Raw genomic sequence first — 21,609 nt, forward strand, 5'->3', positions numbered from 1 at the left:
TTTGTAATAGTTTAACTGGAATATAATTTGCATACATATAATTTATCCATTTAAAGTAAATAATCAATTTGATGGTTTTTAATAATTGTGCAAACTATCACCATGATTAGTTTTATAACATTGTGGTCACCTCCCAAATACCCACATCCTTTAGCAGTCATCTCCATTCTTCCTTACCTACCTCCAGCCCCAGGCAACCATAAGTGTATCAAAGATTTGCCTATTTTGGACATTTCATATAAATGGAATCATACAGTAGGTGATGTGATCTTTGGTGGCTTTTCTTGATTTAGCATAATATTTTCAAGGTTTATCCAGTACATGTCAGTACTTCATTTTTTATGGTCAAATAATATTCCACTGTGTGAATATACTATACTTTGTTTATCCATTCATTAGTTGATAGTCATTTAGGTTGTTTCCACTTTTGGCTATAATGAATAATGCTGTTATAAACTTTATGTACAAGTTGGTATGTGTACATGTTTTAATTTCTCTAGGATGTTCAACTGATTTGTGACAAAGATGCTAAGGTAATTCAATGGAGAAAGAACAGTCTTCACAACAAATGGCAATGGAACAGGATATCTAAATGTAGAAAGTAAACCTAGATATATTACACTCTACACAAAATATTAACTCAAAATGGATCACTATCCTTAAGGTAAATCCAAAACTATTAAATTTTTGGAAGAAAATATAAAAGAAAAGATTTACGACCTTGTATTTGGCAATGATTTCTTAGATACGATTCCCAAAGCATGACCCATAGTTTTAGTCTCTTTAGGCTGCTACAACAAACTACCACAGATTGGCTAGCTTATATATAACAAATTTTTTTTTCATAGTTCTGCAGGCTGGAAGTCCGAGATTAGAGTGCCAGCGTGGTCAGATAAGGACCTTTTACCAAGTTACATATTTCTCATTGTATCCTCACATGATGGGAAAGACTGCAGAGTTCTGTGCGATCTCTTTTCTAAGAGCATTAAATCCATTCATAAGGCTCCACCCTCATTTCCTCATCACCTCTCAAAGGCCCTACTTTCTAATACCATTTCACTGGGCTTTAGGTTTTCGACATATGAATTTTGGGGAGATACAAATATCCAGACCATAGCATCCATAAAAGAAAAAATTATAAACCAGACTTCATTAATTAAGAATGTCTGCTTTTCAAAAGATATTATTTAGAAAATGAAAAGACAAGCCATGGACTTGGAGAAAATATTTGCATATCATATATCTGATTAAAAAAAACTCATAGAATTCATAAAGGACTTTCAAAACTCAATGATAATGAAGAAATAACCCAACTGAAAATAGGAAAAAGACTTGAACTAACACTTAACTAAGGAAAATATATGAATAAATTTTACTGTACATTATACCTTGAATTTTACTGTATATTATACTTTTTTAAACAATCAAACTCTATTTACATATCATTATTAAACCTGATACATCTAGTAATATATGTGCTGGTAAATATTTAACAATCAGCTCTTAGAGGTAGGTGGGTGTGGAAAAGTCCTGATTTGTAGCATTTGCCAATTTCTGTGCTATAAATACTACCACTATGACCCAATTCAATCTACCAGAGTGACTCACTGAGTGTGGAGCTGGGAAAAGATGCACCTGGTCAGCTCTTAAAATCTAGTATGAGCTGACTCTAATGTACCATTGAAATCTAATGAAAGATATTTAAGACTTGTACAGAAAAATATAAAACATTACTGAAAGAGGTATAGATGTGTTCTCAGATTAGAAGGGTCTCTGTAATAAATGTGTCAATGCTCTCCTGGATTCTTTGATTGGTTATAATACTGATCAAATTCTCAGCAATCTTTCTAGTTGATTAACAAGCTTATTTCTTTCTTGTACAAATCCTTTTTATGAAGATTAACTAGCTCATATGGATAGGCTAAGAGCCAAAAACACAAAGACAACCTTAAAGACAAACAAAGTTGGGGAATTTACACTAACAGACACCAACAGATACTTAAAACTTACAATAATCAAGGCAGAGTGATACTGTGACAAGGATAAACAAGTAAACAAATAGAGAAGACCAGAGATTTCAGAAACAGACCCACAAATACACAAGCAGCTGACTTAAAACAATGTGCAACTGCAATAAATGAAGAAAGTATGATCTTCAATAAATGATGCTAATTCAACTGGATATTCATATAAGGGGGGAAAAATGAACCTTCAACTCTAACTCTCACCATAAATAAAAATCAATTCCAAATAAATCTTAGATTTAAATGTGAAATTGGAAAAGCAGACAAAGGATACAAACAAGCAAATAACAAAAACCACAATATCAAATGATTCCACACATATGAAAAGATATTCAGTTCAGTTCAGTTCAGTCGCTCAGTCTTGTCCAACTCTTTGCAACCCCATGAATAGCAGCACACTGGGCTTCCCTGTCCATCACCAACTCCCGGAGTCCACCCAAACCCATGTCCATCAAGTCGGTGATGCCATCCAACCATCTCATCCTCTGTTGTCCCCTTCTCCTCCTGCCCTCCATCTTTCCCAGCATCAGGGTCTTTTCAAATGAGTCAGCTCTTCACATCAGGTGGCCAAAGTATTGGAGTTTCAGCTTCACCATCAGTCCTTCCAATGAACACCCAGGACCAATCTCCTTTAAGATGGACTGGTTGAATCTCCTTGCAGTCCAAGGGACTCTCAAGAGTTTTCTCCAACACCACAGTTCAAAAGCATCAATTCTTCGGTGCTCAGCCTTCTTTACAGTCCAACTCTCACATTCATACATGACCACTGGAAAAACCACAGCCTTGACACAGCCTTTGTTGGCAAGGTAATGTCTCTGCTTTTTAATATGCTGTCTAGGTTGGTCATAACTTTCCTTTCAAGGAACAAGTGTCTTTTAATTTCATGGCTGCAATCACCATCTGCAGTAATTTTGGAGCCCAGAAAAATAAAGTCAGCCACTCATTTGCCATAAAGTGATGGGACCAGATGCCATCATCTTAGTTTTCTGAATGTTGAGCTTTAAGCCAACTTTTTCACTCTCCTCTTTCACTTTCATCAAGAGATTCATTCTCATGCAAATGAAAAGTGAAAAACATATTGATACATTTTTATATAATAGATTTATAAAGTTCAGAGATAATTCCTTTCATTAACTGGGATGTGAATCTATATTCTCAGATACTGCAGGTGGGAATTTAAATGGATATAGCATCTTCAGGCAGCAATTTGGCACATAATTATCAAAAATGCAAATATACATTCTCCTTGACCCAGCAATGCCATTTCAAAGAGTTCATCCTGCAGACAGACTATACATATTCAAAATACCAGAAGCAATGTTAATCACCATCAACATGGGACTAATTAATAAACTATGATTCATTTGTCTATGAAGTATAAGGTAGTTATAAAGAATAAAGAAACTCATTTGAAACAGTTGCCAATGTATATTATGAAAAAACAATTCAAGGTATAAAACAGTGGGTACTGTATAGTATGGTATCATTTGGGGTAAAAAGTGTGCAGGAGAGTGTGTTTGGCATGTTTGAGGGACAGCAAAGAGTGTATAGCTATCGGCAGCAGCTTGGGAAGGTATGAAGGGCCAGATTATGCAAAATAAGACAAGTTAAGATCTGAAAGGATCTTGGACAGAGTGGATATTGGGGGTGAGAGAAAGAGAAAAGGCATCAGTGGATGTTTGTACGTGATTATCCTCTCTAACGTGTAGGTGTGGATGTGATATATAACTTTGAACTTGTAGTTTAGATGTCCAAGGTCTTTGAAGAGCTACCCGTAGGCTTACTGAAGAGGAAGGAGATTATATATTAAGTATGATGTAAGCATGCCGTAAAATAAAATAAATATCTGAGTTGTGACTTTAAAATATTGAGGCAGTTTACAGGAAAATGTCTCATTACAATGTAAGCCAATTGCCATATAAAATATTCCTTTTTGGTTAGGAAACTTTTAAAAATACAGGAATATCTTGTTATTAATAGAAATGAATTTGTGTAGTCATAAATACATAATCATTAGTTTGTATCTCATCTAAAGTTAAAGACTTCCTAGCTGAAACCTACTGTACAATCTAGATATATATATTAATGGTAATCAACATCTACATATAAAACTATTCAGATAGGCTACAACCCAGATGTCTACCAACTGATAAATGGATCCAAAAAGTGTGGATACCCATACAATGAAATATTATTCACCAATAAAAAAGGCTAAAACATGGATGAATCTTGAAAACACAATGTTAAATGAAGGAAGCCAGTCACAAAGGACTACATACTCTATGATTCCGTTTATATGAAGTGTCCAGAAGAGGCAAATCTACAGAGACAGAAAGTGGTTTACTGGTTGCCTAGGAGTGGAAGCAGATTAGGGGGTGATGTCTAAGAGGTACAAATTTTCTTTTGGGGGCTAATGAAATGTTCTAAAATTGTGGTAATGAAGGCACAGCTCTGGATACGCTAAAAAACCACTGAATTACACATCTTTAAACAAGTGAATTGTATGGCATATGAATTATGTCTCAAAATATTTTAAAAACTGTTTAGAAAAACTTAAGTTTCTGTGAAAGAAAAAAAGAGGTCAAAATTGAAAACAGATTGAAAATATCTGGAGAGCAGAGATTGTCTTACGTTTTATAAAAACTTGTAACAGAAGCTTACATAGTAGGTACTTGATAAACATTTTTATGAATTTGATAGAAAATAACCAAAGATATTAGAATATATAGTATAAGCAAGAACAACAGTTTTATGCTTGATTTATTATTCACAACTATATTTTATCTAAGCAATAAATATTATCCTTGTTCTGAAGGAATTCAAAAGTCCTCTGGAATATATGCCAAGTCTCTTTAGCACCAGATTTTAACCCTCTCAAATATGTTTTGCTAAACTAAGCTTAGTTTCCATTCAGAGCACTATGTAAATCTTTAAAAGGCAGAAAACAGGTCAGAAGCAAATCAGATGGGAATCAGCATTTACTATGAATAATACAAATGTACAGCTTACAAGGAGAGAACCAAAAAATATGTATCATTTCACCTTTTTACATATTGAATCTTATACTCAGTAAAGGGGTTTTAGGGACTTTTCTGTTCTATGTGATGTTTTAAATCAATGGAAGCTGGCCACTCAGCTACTGAATTAAGATATGTTGAAAAGGAACTTCAAAAACTTATAGAGAATAATCATTTCAATATACTGAAAATGCTGTGGTGTGTATTTCTAATTTTAATTGTAAACTCTATACTTCATCTCTCCAGCAAAAATCAAACCCCGAAAGATGACTAACTCTGAGTATATTGAAGCTTTTATAGAGAAAAGACATAGCACCTAGGAAACTGTCTCTTGGCAACTGAAATTAAAAGGAAGTATTGCTTCTTCTTAAACTATTAAATCTTTTCAAACAGTAGAAGCTGAAGAATGACAGAGAAAACATTTGAATGAGCACCTGAGACTGACTTCCAAAAACATAGCCAAAGGATATTTACTCAGAAAGGGACAAATGGAGTTGAAGAAACAAAAACAAATTAACTCATAAAATGAATTTTAAGATTGTTTCAGCAAGAGTAGAGATTTAAGTTACAATGAGATGGTTACACATAACAGACCACAAAACACTACTATGCAGATTCTCGAACTGTTCTGCTATTAACAACACATTTGAGGATGAGGTTACAAGGAATAATGCAGCTCATGCAACTTCAGAGCTTCGATGAAACAAATTATTTAGCAGGCTGTTTATTTTTACTGAACCCAAAAGCATTCCATAAACAGTAATGTCTCTAGAAGAACAATGCCATCATGATTAGGGCATTTTATGTATACATATATATAAAGTATATATACACATATATTTCATATATTCATGTATGTACATGAAAAGACTTCAATCCTAAAGGAAATCAACCCTGAATATTTATTGGAAGGACTGGTGCTGAAGCTGAAGCTTCAATACTTTGGCCACCTGATGTGAAGAATGAACTCATTGGAAAAGACCCTGCTGATGGGAAAGACTGAAGGCAAAAGGAGAAAGGGGTGACAGAGGATGAGACAGTTGGATGGCCTCACTGACTCAGTGGACATGAGTTTGAGCAAACTCCAGGAGATAGTGAAGGACAGGGAAGCCTGGCATGCTGCAGTTCATGGGGTTGCAGAGTCAGACACGACTTAGAGACTGAACGACAACAAAAAAGAAAAATGAATGGTTAATAGACATAGGGGGAAAAGTTCAGTCTTCTCAGTAACTGAAGAAACGAAAATAAAAAGAGATAAACATTCTGCCTTTATAACTTGCAATGGTTAAAAAATATATACACTCAGAATTAAGAACATTAAAAAACACTAAAAACTATACATACCCTTTAGTGAAACAATTCAATTTCTAGGAATTTATCCTAAGGAAATTAATGTCAGGATTGTGCATATGTATTTATCTACATAAAGGTTCATTACAGCATTATTTTATTTAACAAAAAATTGGAAACAATCTAAATGTCTAACTCTAGGGTATTGTAAATAAATTATGCCACAGCTATACTCTGCAGAATATGGAGCCATCTGAAAGCATGTTATAGAAAAATACCTAATCATGAGAAAATATGTTCACATATTTTAAGGAAAAAAGCAGATGGGAAGTGTTAATTCCAATGAAAGAAAACAAACAAATCCACATGCAGTTTTACTATGTGGTTTCTAAGGAACTGTCTCACCCTTTAATCATCTCTGAGTCAGCTATTTTGAAAATGGGTGGTTACTCCTTCTGCTGAACATCATCCGTGTCACGCTCAGGTCTATCTCCACCATTCTAAGCTCTTCTCTATATGGCAGACACTGGAAGTGTGGAAACTATAGTGCTACAATTCTTACAATTTGTTCTTAGTCGGATTCTGGTTTAGATTTTGCCCATGAAAGGCACTCATGACATCTGGAGGCAAGAGTGAAGAAGAAACCTTTTACTATCTTCTAACAGAGTGGACAGATATGTGAGCAGAGTGCCTGTGAGGCTTGCAGCATATGTCAAAGGAACAGAACTGCACCAATTCACACAGAGAGTTGCCAACATTTTGAAGGTACTTTGAAGAAATATATGCCTGGACCTTTGGAATGGGCATGGAGTATAAGAATATTTGGTCCCATGTGAATGCTCAAAAAAGGGCATTTACTGTTAGAGGAGGTTCTCAAAAATCAGATGGACAAAGTGACTGACTCATTTTGTGAATGTCAGCCAGCCTCCTACTCCAGCCACTCCTGCTCAGTAGGCCCATAAACTAAATCAGCAAAAGACATATGAAGATCTATATTAATATCAGACAAAATAGCCTTTGGGCAAAAAGTATTAATCAGGAGAAAGAAGTTCACTATATAAAAATAAAAGGCTCAATTCATCAGGAAGATGTAACAACTCCACATTTGTGTGCACCTAACAACTTAGCTCAAGATCCATAAACAAAGCTTAAGGGAATATTAAGAGAAAATTGACAAATCTACCGGCACGGCTTAAAACATCTTTCATAATTTTAAAGTACCTATCAGATATCAGTATCTGGTAGATCAAGCAGTCCAGAAATCAGTTAAGACTTTGGAAGATATAAGCAATACATTTAACAAGCCTGAGCTAATCAACATACATAGCACACTGCATCAACAATTTGTAAACAAAAAGTGCTATTCAAACTTACAAGGAATATTTCTAAAAATTAAACATGTAGTAGGACAAAAAACAAGTTTCAACAAAGTTCACAACCAGCTATTCTATGAATCCAAAATGCCCAATATTGCAGCCACTAATCACATATGACTGTTTAAGTTAAATTAATTAAAATTAAATAAAAACAAAGTGTGTGGTTCTTATTCTCACTGGCCATACTTTAAATGCTCAAAAGACACATATGGCTAGAAGTTACCACATTGGATAGTACAGATATATTGGGCTGGCCAAAAGATCTGTTTGTTTTTTTTCTGTAAGACAGCTCTAGTAGCACTTGTCTTTAACTTCATTCAAGACAATTTTGTTAGGCTGTATTATGATAGTAGTCATATCAGTGTGCATTTAAACAAAATCAAAATTGGTGAATTTTTGTGTAGCCATTTTAATACTGAAGATGGAAGAAAAAAGCAGTTTTTTAGCATATCTTGCTTTATTGTTATAAGAAAGGTAAAAACAAAACTGAAATGCAAAAAAAGATTTGTGCAGTATACAGAGAAGGTGCTGTGACTGATCAAATATGTTTTTGTGCTGGAGATTTCTCTTCAGATGGGCATCAACAATTTGACAACAAATGAATCAAGATATAAATTGAGAACAATCAATCATACCACTTGGGAGATAGCTGACACACTCAAAATATCCAAATCAAGTGCTGAAAATCATTTGCACCAGCTTGGTTATGTTATGTTACTCACTTTGATGTTTGGGTTCCACGAGTTAAGCAAAAATCTTCTTGACCATATTGCCTCATGTAATTCTCTACTAAAACATAATGAAAAGTTCTGTTTTTAAATTGTGACATGCAATGAAAAGTGGATACTGAACAATCATGTGGAATGGAAGAGATTGTGGGGCAAGTGAAATGAACTACCACCAACCACAGAAAAGGCCAGTCTTCATCCAAGGTCATGTTGTGTATATGGTGGAATTGGAAGGGAGTCCTCTATTACAAGCTCTTTACTGCTGTTGTTCAGTTGCCAAGTCATGTCTGACTCTCTGCGATCCCATGGACTGCAGTATGCCAAGCTTCCCTGTCCCTCACCGTCTCCTAGAGTTTGCCCAAGTTCATGTCCATTGCATCAGTGATGCCTTCCAACCATCTCACCCTCTGTCACCCTCTTCTCCTTCTGCCTTCAATCTTTCCCAGCAACCAGGTCTTTTCCAATGAGTCAACTGATCGCATCAGGTGGCCAAAGTACTGGAGCTTCAGCTCCAGACCTTCCAATGAGTATTCAGGGTTGATTTCCTTTAAGATTGACTGGTTTGATCTCATTGCTGTCCAAGGGACTCACAAGAGTCTTCTCCAGCACCACAGTTTGAAAGCATCAATGCTTTGGCACTCTGCCTTCTTTATGGTCCAGCTCTCCCAACCATACAGGACTACTGGAAAGACCATAGTCTTGACTATACGGACCTTTCGGAAAACCAAAAGATTAATTCCAACAAGGGCTGCTCCCATTTACACCTGCTGAAAGCAGCACGTGACGAAAAGTATCTGGAATTAGTCAACAGAAAACACATAATCTTCCATCAGTACAATGTAAGATCACAGATTTCTTTGATGACCAGGCAAAAACTGTTACAGCTTGGCTGGGAAGTTCTGATTCATCCACCATATTCATCAGACATTGCACCTGTGGATGTCCATTTATTTTGGTCTTTACAAAATTCTCTTTGTGGAAAAACGTTCAATTTCTCAGAAGACCATAAAAATCACCTAGATTGGTTCTTTGCTCAAAAAATGTTTTAGGAAGAGAATTATGAAACTGCCTGAAAAATGGCAGAAGGCAGTGGAACAAAACTTCAATAAAGTTCTTGGTGAAAATGAAAAATTTGTCTTTTATTTTTACTTTAAACTGAAGAAACTTTGGGGCCAACCCAACAGAATGTTACTATCACCATAGAAAGTGGTGCTACTGTACAACATATACTCTGACTAGAATAAAATTAAGTTTGAAATTAATAACAAAAATGTACTTTCTATATATTCATAGGTAAAGAAAGAAATCACTGTGAACATTTAAAATACTTCAAACTGATTGAAAATGAATCTACTGTATCTCAATATATGTAGGATACAGCAAAATTTATATTTAGCGAAAATCTATAGCCCTAAATGCATACATTAGAAAAAGAAGACAAGCTCAAAATAAATGAGCTTAGTATCCAACTTGTTAAGCTAAAGAGAGAATACAGAATGAAATCAAAGAAAGTACAAGAAGGAATTGAGAGAGATGCACAAAAACTAGGTAAATATAAAAAGAAAAAAGGAGAAATTAACAACAAAAAATACAATGAGGAAAATAACAGATTAAAATTAAGCAGGGAAAATAACAGAGAATTAAAAACAACCTCATGCAAGTTGCCAAAATGGACAGATTCCAAGAAAAATGCAAATTATTAAATCTGACTCAAGAACAAACAAAGTTTTATTTGTTCTATAACCAATATGGAAGTTGAATCAATAGTTCAAAATCTTACTATAAAGAAGACAGCAGGTCCAGATGGTTTAATAGACTAGTTTTCCTAAACTGGTTCATTCTAATCTCATACAGGCTTTCCTGGCAGCTTAGTTTGTAAAGAATCTGCCTGCAATACAGGAGACCAGGGTTCAATCGGGAAAATCCTATGGAGAAGGAAATGGCAATCAACTCCATTATTCTTGCTGGGGAAATCCCATGGACAAGAGGAACCTTGCAGGCTACAGTCCATGGGGTTGCAAGAATTGGACACAACTTAGCGACTAAACTACCACCCTAAACCACCAATCTCATATAAATGCTTCCAGAGAATCAAAAAGAAAAGGAAAAAATTTCCCCTTCTCATTTTATAAAGTTACTATAACCTTGATACCAAAGCAGACGAGGAAAGAATAAAAAAAGAAAATTAGTTGTAAACGTGTGGAAATAACATTAAAAGATTAGCAAATCCAGCAATATATTAAAAAAGGTAACACAATGTGCCTAATTTGGGTTTATTCCAGGAATGCAAGATCAGTTCAACAAAGAAGATCTTTTAATTAAACATATTAAAAAATTAAAGAATAAAAGTCATATGATTATCTCAATAATTACAGAAAAGTAGTGATTATAATTCAATATCCAGTGATGATTTCTTAAAAATATTCCTTAGGAATAAAGGAGAACATTCTTAATCTGATTAAGACAAGAAATATACATAAAAGACAAAGATTAAAAAGGAATGAATGACGCAATAACAACCGCAAATGATAGGTTTTTTCTGTACGAAATCCTAAAAAATCAAAAGGCAATTTAGTTGAACTAATATGAAAGTTTAGCAAGATTGCTAGATATAAGATGAATATGTAAAGATCGATTGTATCTTATATACTATTAATAGCCATACACACACACACACACACACACACACACACACACACACACACAATTGATACTTGAACAACACAGGTTTGAACTGTGCAGGTCTACTTCTACATGGGTTTTTTTCAATGAGTGCACAGTTGGCTCTCCATACTGGGAAGCTCTTCATCCATGGATTCAACCAACTGTGAATCATGTGCTATCTTTACAATTCAAGGTTGGCTGACTGTGTCTAAGCAGAACCCACAAATATGAAAGGCAGACTATGGGACTTGAGCATCTGTGGATTTTGGCTTCTGCAGACGCTCCTGGAACCAATCCCTCACAGATACTGAGTGATGATTATAGTAGGGGAAAATTCATAATGACAAAAAATAAAAGAATAAAACTATAATAACAAATGACAAGCAAGCCCTTCAAGTAAAGTTTTAAAACTACGGCAATACATCAAGAAACAAAAGTTAAATAAATGAAGAAATATGCCATGGATGGGAATATTTAATATAGTAAAAAATCTTGATTCTATCAAATTAATCTACAAATTGGATGCAATTTTAATGTAAAAAATTCCAATGGGGCTTTCCAAAAAACGTGAACACCAAAAGCTAAAAATAAAGAACAAAAAGTGATATCAGGCATATAGAAACCAAATAGCAATATGACAGAAGTAAATTCTTCCTTATCATTTCAGTTCAGTTCAGTCACTGAGTCGTATCCGACTCTTTGTGACCCCATGAACCTCAGCACACCAGGCCTCCCTGTCCATCACCAACTTCCAGAATTTACCCAAACTCATGTCCATCGAGTCAGTGATGCCATCTAACCATCTCATCCTCAGTCATCCCCTTCTCCTCCTGCCCTCAATCTTTCCCAACATCAGGGTCTTTTCAAATGAGTCAGCTCTTCGCATCAGGTGGCTAAAGTATTGGAGTTTCAGCTTCAACATCAGTCCTTCCAATGAACACCCAGGACTGATCTCCTTTAGGATGGACTGGTTGGATCTCCTTGCAGTCCAGGGGACTCTCAAGAGTCTTCTCCAACACCACAGTTAAAAAGCATCAATTCTTCGGTGCTCAGCTTTCTTTATAGTCCAACTCTCACATCCATACATGACCACTGGAAAAACCATAGCCTTCATTAGACGGACCTTTGTTGACAAAGTAATGTCTCTGCTTTTGAATATGCTTTCTAGGTTAGTCCTAACTTTTCTTCCAAGGAGTAAGTGTCTTTTAATTTCATGGCTGCAATCACCATCTACAGTGATTTTGGAGCCTAGAAAAATAAAGTCAGCCACTGTTTCCACTGTTTCTCCATCTATTTGCCATGAAGTGATGGGACTGGATGCCATGATCTTAGTTTTCTAAATGTTGAGCTTTAAGTCAACTTTTTCACTCTCCTCTTTCACTTTGATCAAGAGGCTCTTTAGTTCCTCTTCATTTTCTGCCATAAGGGTGGTGTCATCTGCATATCTAAGGTTATCGGTATTTCTCCCGGCAATCTTGATTACAGCTTGTGCTTCACTTTCCAGCCCAGCATTTCTCATGATGTACTCTGCATAGAAGTTAAATAAGCAGGGTGACAATATACAGCCTTGACGTACTCCTTTTCCTATTTGGAACCAGTCTGTTGTTCCATGTCCAGTTCTAACTGTCACTTCCTGACCTGCATACAGGTTTCTCAGAAGGCAGGTCAGGTGCTCTGGTATTCCCATCTCTTTGAGAATTTTCCACAGTTTATTGTGATCCACACAGTCAAAGGCCTTGGCATAGTCAATAAAGCAGAAATAGATGTTTTTCTGGAACTCTCTTGCTTTTTCCATGATCCAGCGGATGTTGGCAATTTGATCTCTGGTTCCTCTGCCTTTTCTAAAACCAGCTTGAACATCTGGAAGTTCACAGTTCACGTATTACTGACTCCAAGCCTGACTTGGAGAATTTGAGCATTACTTTACTAGCGTGTGAGATGAGTGCAACTGTGTGGTAGTTTGAGCATTCTTTGGCATTGCCTTTCTTTGAGATTGGAATGAAAACTGACCTTTTCCACTCTTGTGGTCACTGCTGATTTTTCCAAATTTGCTGACATATTAAATGCAGCACTTTCACAGCATCATCTTTCAGGATTTGAAATAGCTCAACTGGAATTCCATCACCTCCACTAGCTTTGTTCGTAGTGATGCTTCCTAAGGCCCACTTGACTTCACATTCCAGGATGTCTGGTTCTAGGTGAGTGATCACACCATTGTGATTATCTGGGTCGTAAAGATCTTTTTTGTACAGTTCTTCTGTGTATTCTTGCCACCTCTTCTTAATATCTTCTGCTTCTGTTAGGTTCATACCATTTCTGTCCTTTATTGAGCCCATCTTTGCATGAAATGTTCCCTTGGTATCTCTAATTTTCTTGAAGAGATCTCTAGTCTTTCCTTTTCTATTGTTTTCCTCTATTTCTTTGCATTGATCACCGAAGAAGGCTTTCTTATCTCTCCTTGCTAGTCTTTGGAATCTGCATTCAAATGGGTATATCTTTCCTTTTCTCCTTTGCTTTTTGCCTCTCTTCTTTTCACAGCTATTTGTAAGACCTCCTGAGACAGCCATTTTGCTCTTTTGCATTTCTCTTTCTTGGGGATGGTCTTGATCCCTGTCTCCTGTACAATGTCACAAACCTCCGTCCATAGTTCATCAAGCACTCTATCAGATTTAGTCCCTTAAACCTATTTCTCACCTCTACTGTATAATCATAAGGGATTTGAGTTAGGTCATACCTGAGTGGTCTAGTGGTTTTCCCCACCTTCTTCTTATCTGTAATGTTAAATATATATGGATTACGCTCTCTAATCAAAAGACAGTGGTATAATGGATTAAAAAACATGATCCAACTCTGCACTGTCTATAAGAGATTCACTTTAAATCCAAAGGCATAAACAGGTTGATAGTGAAAGGATGGAAAAAGATATTTAATGTTTCCAGTAAGCAAAGGAGAACAGGGGTGACTATATTAATATACAGACAAAATAGAGTTTAACTGAAAAAGTTTTAAAGAAACAAAGAAGGACAGTATACATTAATAAAACGTTCATGACAGTAAGAAGGTGTAACAATTATAAAAATGTATACATCTAATAACAGGCCATCAAAATATGTGAAGTGTTAAGCTGGAGATTTCAATACCCCACACTCATAATGGATTGAACAATCAGACAGAAGATAAGCAACGGAAAAGAGAATTTGAACACAGTAAATCAACTAGATCTAAGAGACTTATACAGAACATTCTACCTAAAAACAGAATAGACATTCTTCTCAAGTACATATAGGACATTCTCTAGGATAGATCATATGTTAGACCACAAATTAAATCTTGGCAGATTTTTAAAAGACAGATATCATATAAAATATTTTCTCCAATCCACAGTAGAATGAAGTTAGAGATAAGTAACAGAGGTAAAATTAGAAAATTCACAAATCTGTGGAAATTAAGCAGCATACTCATAAACACCCAATGAATGAAAGGAGAAATAAGGGAAATTAGGAAATGAAATGCAAATAAAAACCACAATGAGATACCACCTCACACCTATCAGGATGGCTACTATTCAAAAAAACAAGTGTTGATGAGGATGTAGAGGAAGTAAATCCTTGTGCACTGTTAATGGGAATGTGGCACAGCCACCGTGGAATACAGAACAGTAGCTCCACAAAGAAATTAAAACTGTTACTACTATATGGTTCAGCAGTTCCAGTTCTAGGTATATGTCTGAAGAACTGAAAGCAGGGTCTCAAAGAGATAAATAAACACCCATGCTCACAATTGCATTACTTATAAATGATAAAATGTGGAAGCAACACAAGTGCTTCCTAACAAATGAACGGATAATCAAAATGTGAGCCATATATAGTCAATGAAATCAAACCGGGGTCTCCTGCATTGCAGGTAGATTCGCTACCAGGGAAGCCCCAAATGAAACATTACTCAGTTTTAAAAAGGAAGAAAATTCTGACATATGCTACAACATAGATAAAACTTGAGGATACTATGCTAAGTGAAATAATCCAGTCATAAAAAGATAGATACTTGATTCCACTTAAGATACTCAGAGTAGTCAACACTCATAGAGGCAGAAAGTAGAATGGTGGTTGCCAGGAGCTGGGAAGAGAAGGAATGAGGAGTTAGTATCTAATGGATATAGATGCTTTGAAAGATAAAAAGAACTCTGGAGATGGTAGAGGTGGTATAACAACTTAGTACCACTGAACTGTACACTTGAAAATGGTTAAGATAGTAAATTTTATGTTATGTGCATTTTACCACAATTTAAAAAATGAAAAAGAGACATGCAAAAATTTAAAACCAAATATTATAAGAGAAAACTATATAATTGAGATAGAGAAAGATTTCTTAAAATGCAAAGAGCACAAACCATAAAGAGGAAAATATTAACTTGACTATTTTTAAATATGAAATTGTTTACTAAAATATACCATCGAGAGAGCAAAGTCACATCACAAGGTAGTAAAGGACAAATAAACAACAAAGGACTTACATAGAAAAAGGAAAAAAAGATAACCTAACAAAAGACTGGCAAAGGGCAAACAGGTACAGAGAAGGAAATACTAATGGTTAATAAATGTATGAAAATATACTCATACCTCATTGATAATCAGAACACAGATTCAAACCATAGTGAGATTTAATTTCACATCTATTATAATACCAAGTGTGGGGATTATAAGTAAACAAAATACTTTGTGGAAAAAAATATACTCTAAATTTCATTTCTTTTAGGTTTTTAAAAATGTAAAGCTAATATATTATTTAGTGATAGACTGTTATATATACAAATATTTACACAAAATATACATATATATATATTAATGGTATATACAAATTCCTGATATAAAATGATCAGGAAATAGGAAACACCAAATTTATGAAAGTATTTACAAGGAGATATGGCCATTAAGGAGCAGCTGACAAGTAGTGTGAAAATACTGATAAAGTTCTATTTTTTCAGCTTGGGAGTGGGGATTCACTGTTACACTTTTTAAAACTGAACATCTATGTTTCATTTTTCTTTTGTATATACAGATATTTTAATAGAATAATTTTTATGTAAAAGAGCCTCTAAATTTTAAAATATCCAACTATTTTTTTTTTTTACTAAAATTTCTCACAATCTTTTTCCTGATGATCACAGGTTATACTTACAGTCTAGTCACTGGTTTCTGAAGATAAAGGCTGCAGAGTTTGAAATGGAGCAAAGATATAACCCAAGAGCCATCAAGACAAGATAAGCAGATATAAAGTATAATATATACATTAAAAAATATATAATATACTTTTATATATAAAAAGTAAAGTATAACTCTCTCTATATAAATGGTTATGAAAAAAGACATAGGGAAGGCAAATTAAGTCAGAATAATGTGGAAGGGAGAATCTGTAGAAGAACATGTATGATCCAATAGAAATTTTATTTTGTTTCAGGAGGAACAAGTATATAGAAAATGAGGTAAGTACACAGACACAGTCTCATTTCAAGGAAAATAGAATACAGCCAATTGGAAAAGAAAGATCTGGAAATTATTATAATCAAGATATTTTTTAACCCTTCCTTAAATAACAAAAACCTAAAAATTAATTTTCAACAAATAGACATTTCCTATACTTAGAGTGTGGAGAAGGAAATGGCAACCCACTCCAGTATTCTTGCCTAGAGAATCCCATGGACAGAGGAGCCTGGGAGGCTGCAGTCCATGAGGTCACAAGAGGTGGACAGGACTTTGCAACTAAACCACCACCAACATACCTAATGTGAGGCTGAGTTTATCTAAAGAGGCAGGAAAGGCTGACACTAGCTGACACTTTATTGCAAATATTCTTCTTCTAAAGTAATATTGCACTGACAGTTTATTAAATACAAAAAACTCAAATTTCCATGTGGCATCCCAAGTTTTTAAGCAGCTGTAATTAACAAAAACAAATAAACAATGAATACACTTCTGTTTTGTTTCTGAGAGTACATAAACTCTAAACCCAACCCGAAAGACTGCTTTCTGGGCTACTGTTTCTGATATTCATCTGTCTCCTTTATCTTCCACACTGGCATATTCTTTGCCTTCTTTTCTAGTTCAGGGAGATCGGGTTTATAGAGCATTGATTTCTTATACTAGCTTAAGCCTACACAGGTTTGTTGTGGCACCTACTGGCATTCTACTTTAATTCCTTTTCTTTATCACTCGGACCAGGTAAACAAACAACCCTAAATTTAAATCCTAGATCTGTAACATAAATTATCGAACCTCTGGTAAGTTATGCTCTCTGAATCTCAGATTCCTTATAAATCAAGATAAGGATAATAATGCCAATGTTTTATGAACTGACTTTTAAATGCTTAAATTTATACAAACTTTTAGTTCAGTATAGATTCAGGTACAGGTGGTGGGATTCTCAGTTTTGGAAGCACAGACTTGCTTCCCTTATACATATGGGTATGATCCTCAACCACCACCCAACTCTGGGTGTCAGCAGAGATGCGTTTCTGTTTTCTAGCCTCCATCACCCTTATAAGGACCTAACAGGTCTTTGATCATTCAGACAAAAATAATATCTGTTACTGGTTCGACAGGGTCCTTATCTGAATTTTAGGTCCCTTGTACACATTTTCCAAGTATCGCTCTTATACTTTTCTTGGAAATCCTGTATTTTCCAATTCTGGATAGTTGACCTTTCCCCTCTGCCCCATGATTTCTAAATTGTCTGAAAAACATGTATTTAGCTAGATAATAAGATCAGTTTACTGTCTTCTTTTCTAAACTATCACCTGTGTTTTTTTCTCATCGGAGACCTCTGCCTTCTATGAGGGCCTGTCTTCTCTATTGCCTTCACACCATGCCCCATTATATATAAAAACCTTCCAAAGCATTATGATATAGAATATATAAGAACTCTAGGCTTTAATCTCAGTTTTTAAACATACTAAATATTCTATCACTTTCACAAAGTTATTTAACCTACCTAAGACTCTTTAATCTGTAAACAGGGACTATATCTTGACAACTTAAGAGGCTAAAACTCAAATACAATGATGCAGATGAATGTGTCTTGAAAACTACAATTCTATACAATATTGTATAAAAATGGCAGAAAATATTATCCATTCAGCAAAATACTGGTAATGAAATGACAAAAAGATCCGAAGTCCAACTGCCAGAGTTGGAGTCCTAGCTCTATTATTTGCCTTTTAATATGTAAATGAGGACTATAATACCTACTTCACAGACTAGCTCAATGATGTTAGTTATTATTATTATTATTATTATTAAATGCCTATTATGTTAGGCATTGTACTAGATGCGGGTGATAAAATGAAATCAAGGCAGACATGGCTAACATATTTGCCAAAAACTTACATCTCCTACTCCATAGGCTACATTTTCTAAGTCATGCCATGTACACTTGACAGCAAAGAAATATCTGAGTAGTAAAGCATTTCCACATAGCATAAAGATAAGAGTCTACAATTCCACTATCTCTTTTTATGAAATTTCCGGTGAACACATAGTCACTATGGTATTTCTTTTTTTAATTCATCACTTGACTCAAAACTCTTCAGATGACTTCTGGATAAACTGTCTGGAATACATTTCAATCAAATGTAAATAGGACAGTGTTTCTCAAAGTAACATCCAAAGATAATCTGCTTCTCAATAACCTAAAATGCTAATTAAAAGGCAGATTCCTAGACCTTATTTCAGACACAGATTCAAAAGCTCTGGCTGGAAGATGTGGGAATCTGCATTTCTAATAAGTTCCCAATGTGATTTTTATGCAAATCCCATTTGAGAACCACATTCCTAAGAAAGAAAAAAAACACTATGTGAGAAATTTGTAACCAAAGGAAACACTGAAAAATTATGATCCAAAGCTTCCTGAAGAAGAAAAATTTTAGTCATCAGAATAAATTTTCACATGCCTGTCTCTTAATAGGGTTGAGTCAAGAGTGTACAGAGATTAAGACCAAAATTGACTTGAACATACACACCTTAACTGTGAGTGTTCAAAAAAATTCCTATTTTGGAGGCCAAGGGAAAGGGAGGAGAAGGAGTATTCTGAAAAAGTTTACCCATATTTCAGAAGAAGCAAAAAGCTGCCATTGCAATAGTCATGGCTACTAAAACTGGGATTTGGTGATATCAGATATCAGAAAATGGAACTGCTTTCTCTTAAACTCAGACAACTAAAGACAGATATCCCTGCTCCAGCCCCCCACATCTACCATAAACCTCTGATAATCCCTCAAATGTAGACTTCGCTTATTTGGGAGTTAAATTGGTCCTGTGACCAATCAGAGGCAAGAGAAAATAGGATCTTTTGATGAAAGATATACAATTTTCATAAAAGGTAACCAAAATAATTAAAATGTAAATTTATACCTCTCAATCTGATGGACTGTTACAGAAGAGCTGTCAGAGACACTGAAGAAAGTCAGTGAAAGAGGTCTGAACTCCTAGTGGATGTTAACTTTCCAAATAACAATTCAAAGCTAATGAACAAACACTATTCCTCTACCCACTATGCCACAGTGGTCTGAAGTCTGCTCTGGTGCTGACAATAAAATGCCCGAAGATTGGCACTGTGACTGGAATAAGAGCCCAAAGAGGAAAAAGAAGCCCAACCTGCCCACACTACGGAGTCTGGAGCAGCAGAGCGGGCGGGGCTGCGATTTCTCCTGAATCACTGCACTCTCTCTTCTCCGCCTGCGTGAGCGCCGCCCACCCACTCGCGGCAGCGTGAACCCCCTGGGCCTAGTCTCTCCTTCCCCCTCCCCTCGGCCTGGTGCTGAATCATGAGCCCGATATCTCCAAAAGGTAAAACCTAAGAACAATGCCACCCTTAGCGCTGGCCTGAATGGGGCACCAGGTTGGGGTGGGGCAGAAGGCTGGAAACCACAACTTTGACCCCCTTTCTCCCAAATTCCCTACCCACCCCCCGGATTAAAAGGAGTGCTGCGGTACTATGGGATTCCCCAGCGGCGCCCCTTCTCCCGCCGCGGCGCTCATGTTTGCAACGCCCGGACCTGGTCCCGGCGCGCTCCGCCTCATTGTTCCAAAGCTGCCCGCCAGCCAGGAGTCCAAGCCCTGCGAGGCCAGCGAGTTCGCAGCTCGTGGGGAAGGGGTGGGGGCTCTCCACTCCACGCCCCTCACCACAGTCCCCTGCCCGGCCTCACCCCTTCCTGCCAACCTCCTTTAACTAAAGCCAAATAAACCATCGAGTCCCCTGAGGCGACCGGGTGGGTGCTGTCCAAATGCTGGGAGGAGGATGGGGGATGGGGGTGGGGGAAAGGCTGGCGTCTGCGGCCTGCGAATAGCTGCAGCCTTCGCCCCTTTGCCCCACAGCGAGAGAGATGCTGCTTCCATGGGTACCGCTTGGCCACGGTTCCTCCCGCCCAACTGGGAGCCGCTCGGCTGTGGCCATCTCCCAGCCCTAGACGCTGGCGCCGAGCAGCCCTCAGCCCTCCTCGTTTCCAGAAGCCGAAAGCGGAGGGCCAGTCCCTGTGCAGGCTGCAGAAGTCACCATATGCTACTCACCCCAACTGTTTCTGTCCCTGCGGTTCTTGGCCATGGTGGTCCGGGGACTGGAGGCGGTGAGGCGCTGTCAGTGCTTTCGCTCCTCTCCCGGCTGCAGGTCGCTGGCGGTGGGAGGCTCTGTGCCCTCGCTGGGCGCAGTTCCCTCAGACTCTGAGGATGTTGCTGTGGCGCTGGTGGGGAGGAGTGGGGAGGAAAAGGGAGGAGAAAGCGGATGAACCAAGCTCAGCATCACAAGCCGGAGTTCACACAAAAACCAGCGTCACACCCTCCCTACCTTGGCCCACCCCCAGAGCCTGAAGACAGTGACAGACGATGTACTGCAACATTTTCGATGGAAAACACATACAAATAAACAGCACCCCCTTATACACTCTCAAAGAACTTAACAGCATTCTACAGTCAGAACTACACAGACCAAGATACTGCATGATTCTGCATGTTCAAAAACCTGTTTCCTCAACCAGTTACATACCAGTAGAAATATGCTGGCAACATTTACATAGCTGAAAAATTAAAATAATCTGAATTTATCTATCAGGCATCATTTCCTCCCTAATTTAAAAGCAAGGTCATGACAGTAAATAGGGTATCATGCATTTTTGTACCTGTATACTGAACAGGCCTGTCTTTTAAAATTGGGATAGCATACTTAGATTAAGAAGATCAAGACTTGGAGAGGAAATGGCAACCCACTCCAGTATTCTTGCCTGGAAAATCCCATGGACAGAGGAGCCTGGCAGGCTACAGTCCATGGAGTCACCAGGAGTCGGATGTGACTTAGTGACTAAACCACCATGTTAAAACCTCCCAAGTTGGACTTCCCTGGCAGTCTAGTGGTTAAGACCCATGCCTCCAATGCGGGGAGTACAGGTTCAATCCTTGGTTAGGGAACAAAGATCCCATATGCTGCACAGTGCAGCCAAAAACAAACAAAAAAAAGATCAAGACAA

General features: G+C 36.9%; 1 protein-coding gene across 2 annotated transcripts in view; it reads right to left on the reverse strand.

Annotated features, from left to right (window-relative positions):
* ATL1 (atlastin GTPase 1) overlaps positions 1-20,915 on the reverse strand; it is a 74,831-nt gene extending 53,916 nt beyond the window's left edge. For both annotated transcript variants that reach the window (XM_040226775.1, XM_040226773.1), the window contains exon 1: positions 20,660-20,915. In XM_040226775.1, coding sequence (XP_040082709.1) covers positions 20,660-20,693 — 34 coding nt within the window. In that variant the 5' untranslated portion in view covers positions 20,694-20,915. The remainder of the gene's footprint in view (positions 1-20,659) is intronic.
* Between the last annotated feature and the right edge of the window lie 694 nt (positions 20,916-21,609).

This window comes from Oryx dammah, unplaced genomic scaffold (genome assembly GCF_014754425.2).
Source record: "Oryx dammah isolate SB20612 unplaced genomic scaffold, SCBI_Odam_1.1 HiC_scaffold_26, whole genome shotgun sequence".
Taxonomy (NCBI): Eukaryota; Metazoa; Chordata; class Mammalia; order Artiodactyla; family Bovidae; genus Oryx; species Oryx dammah.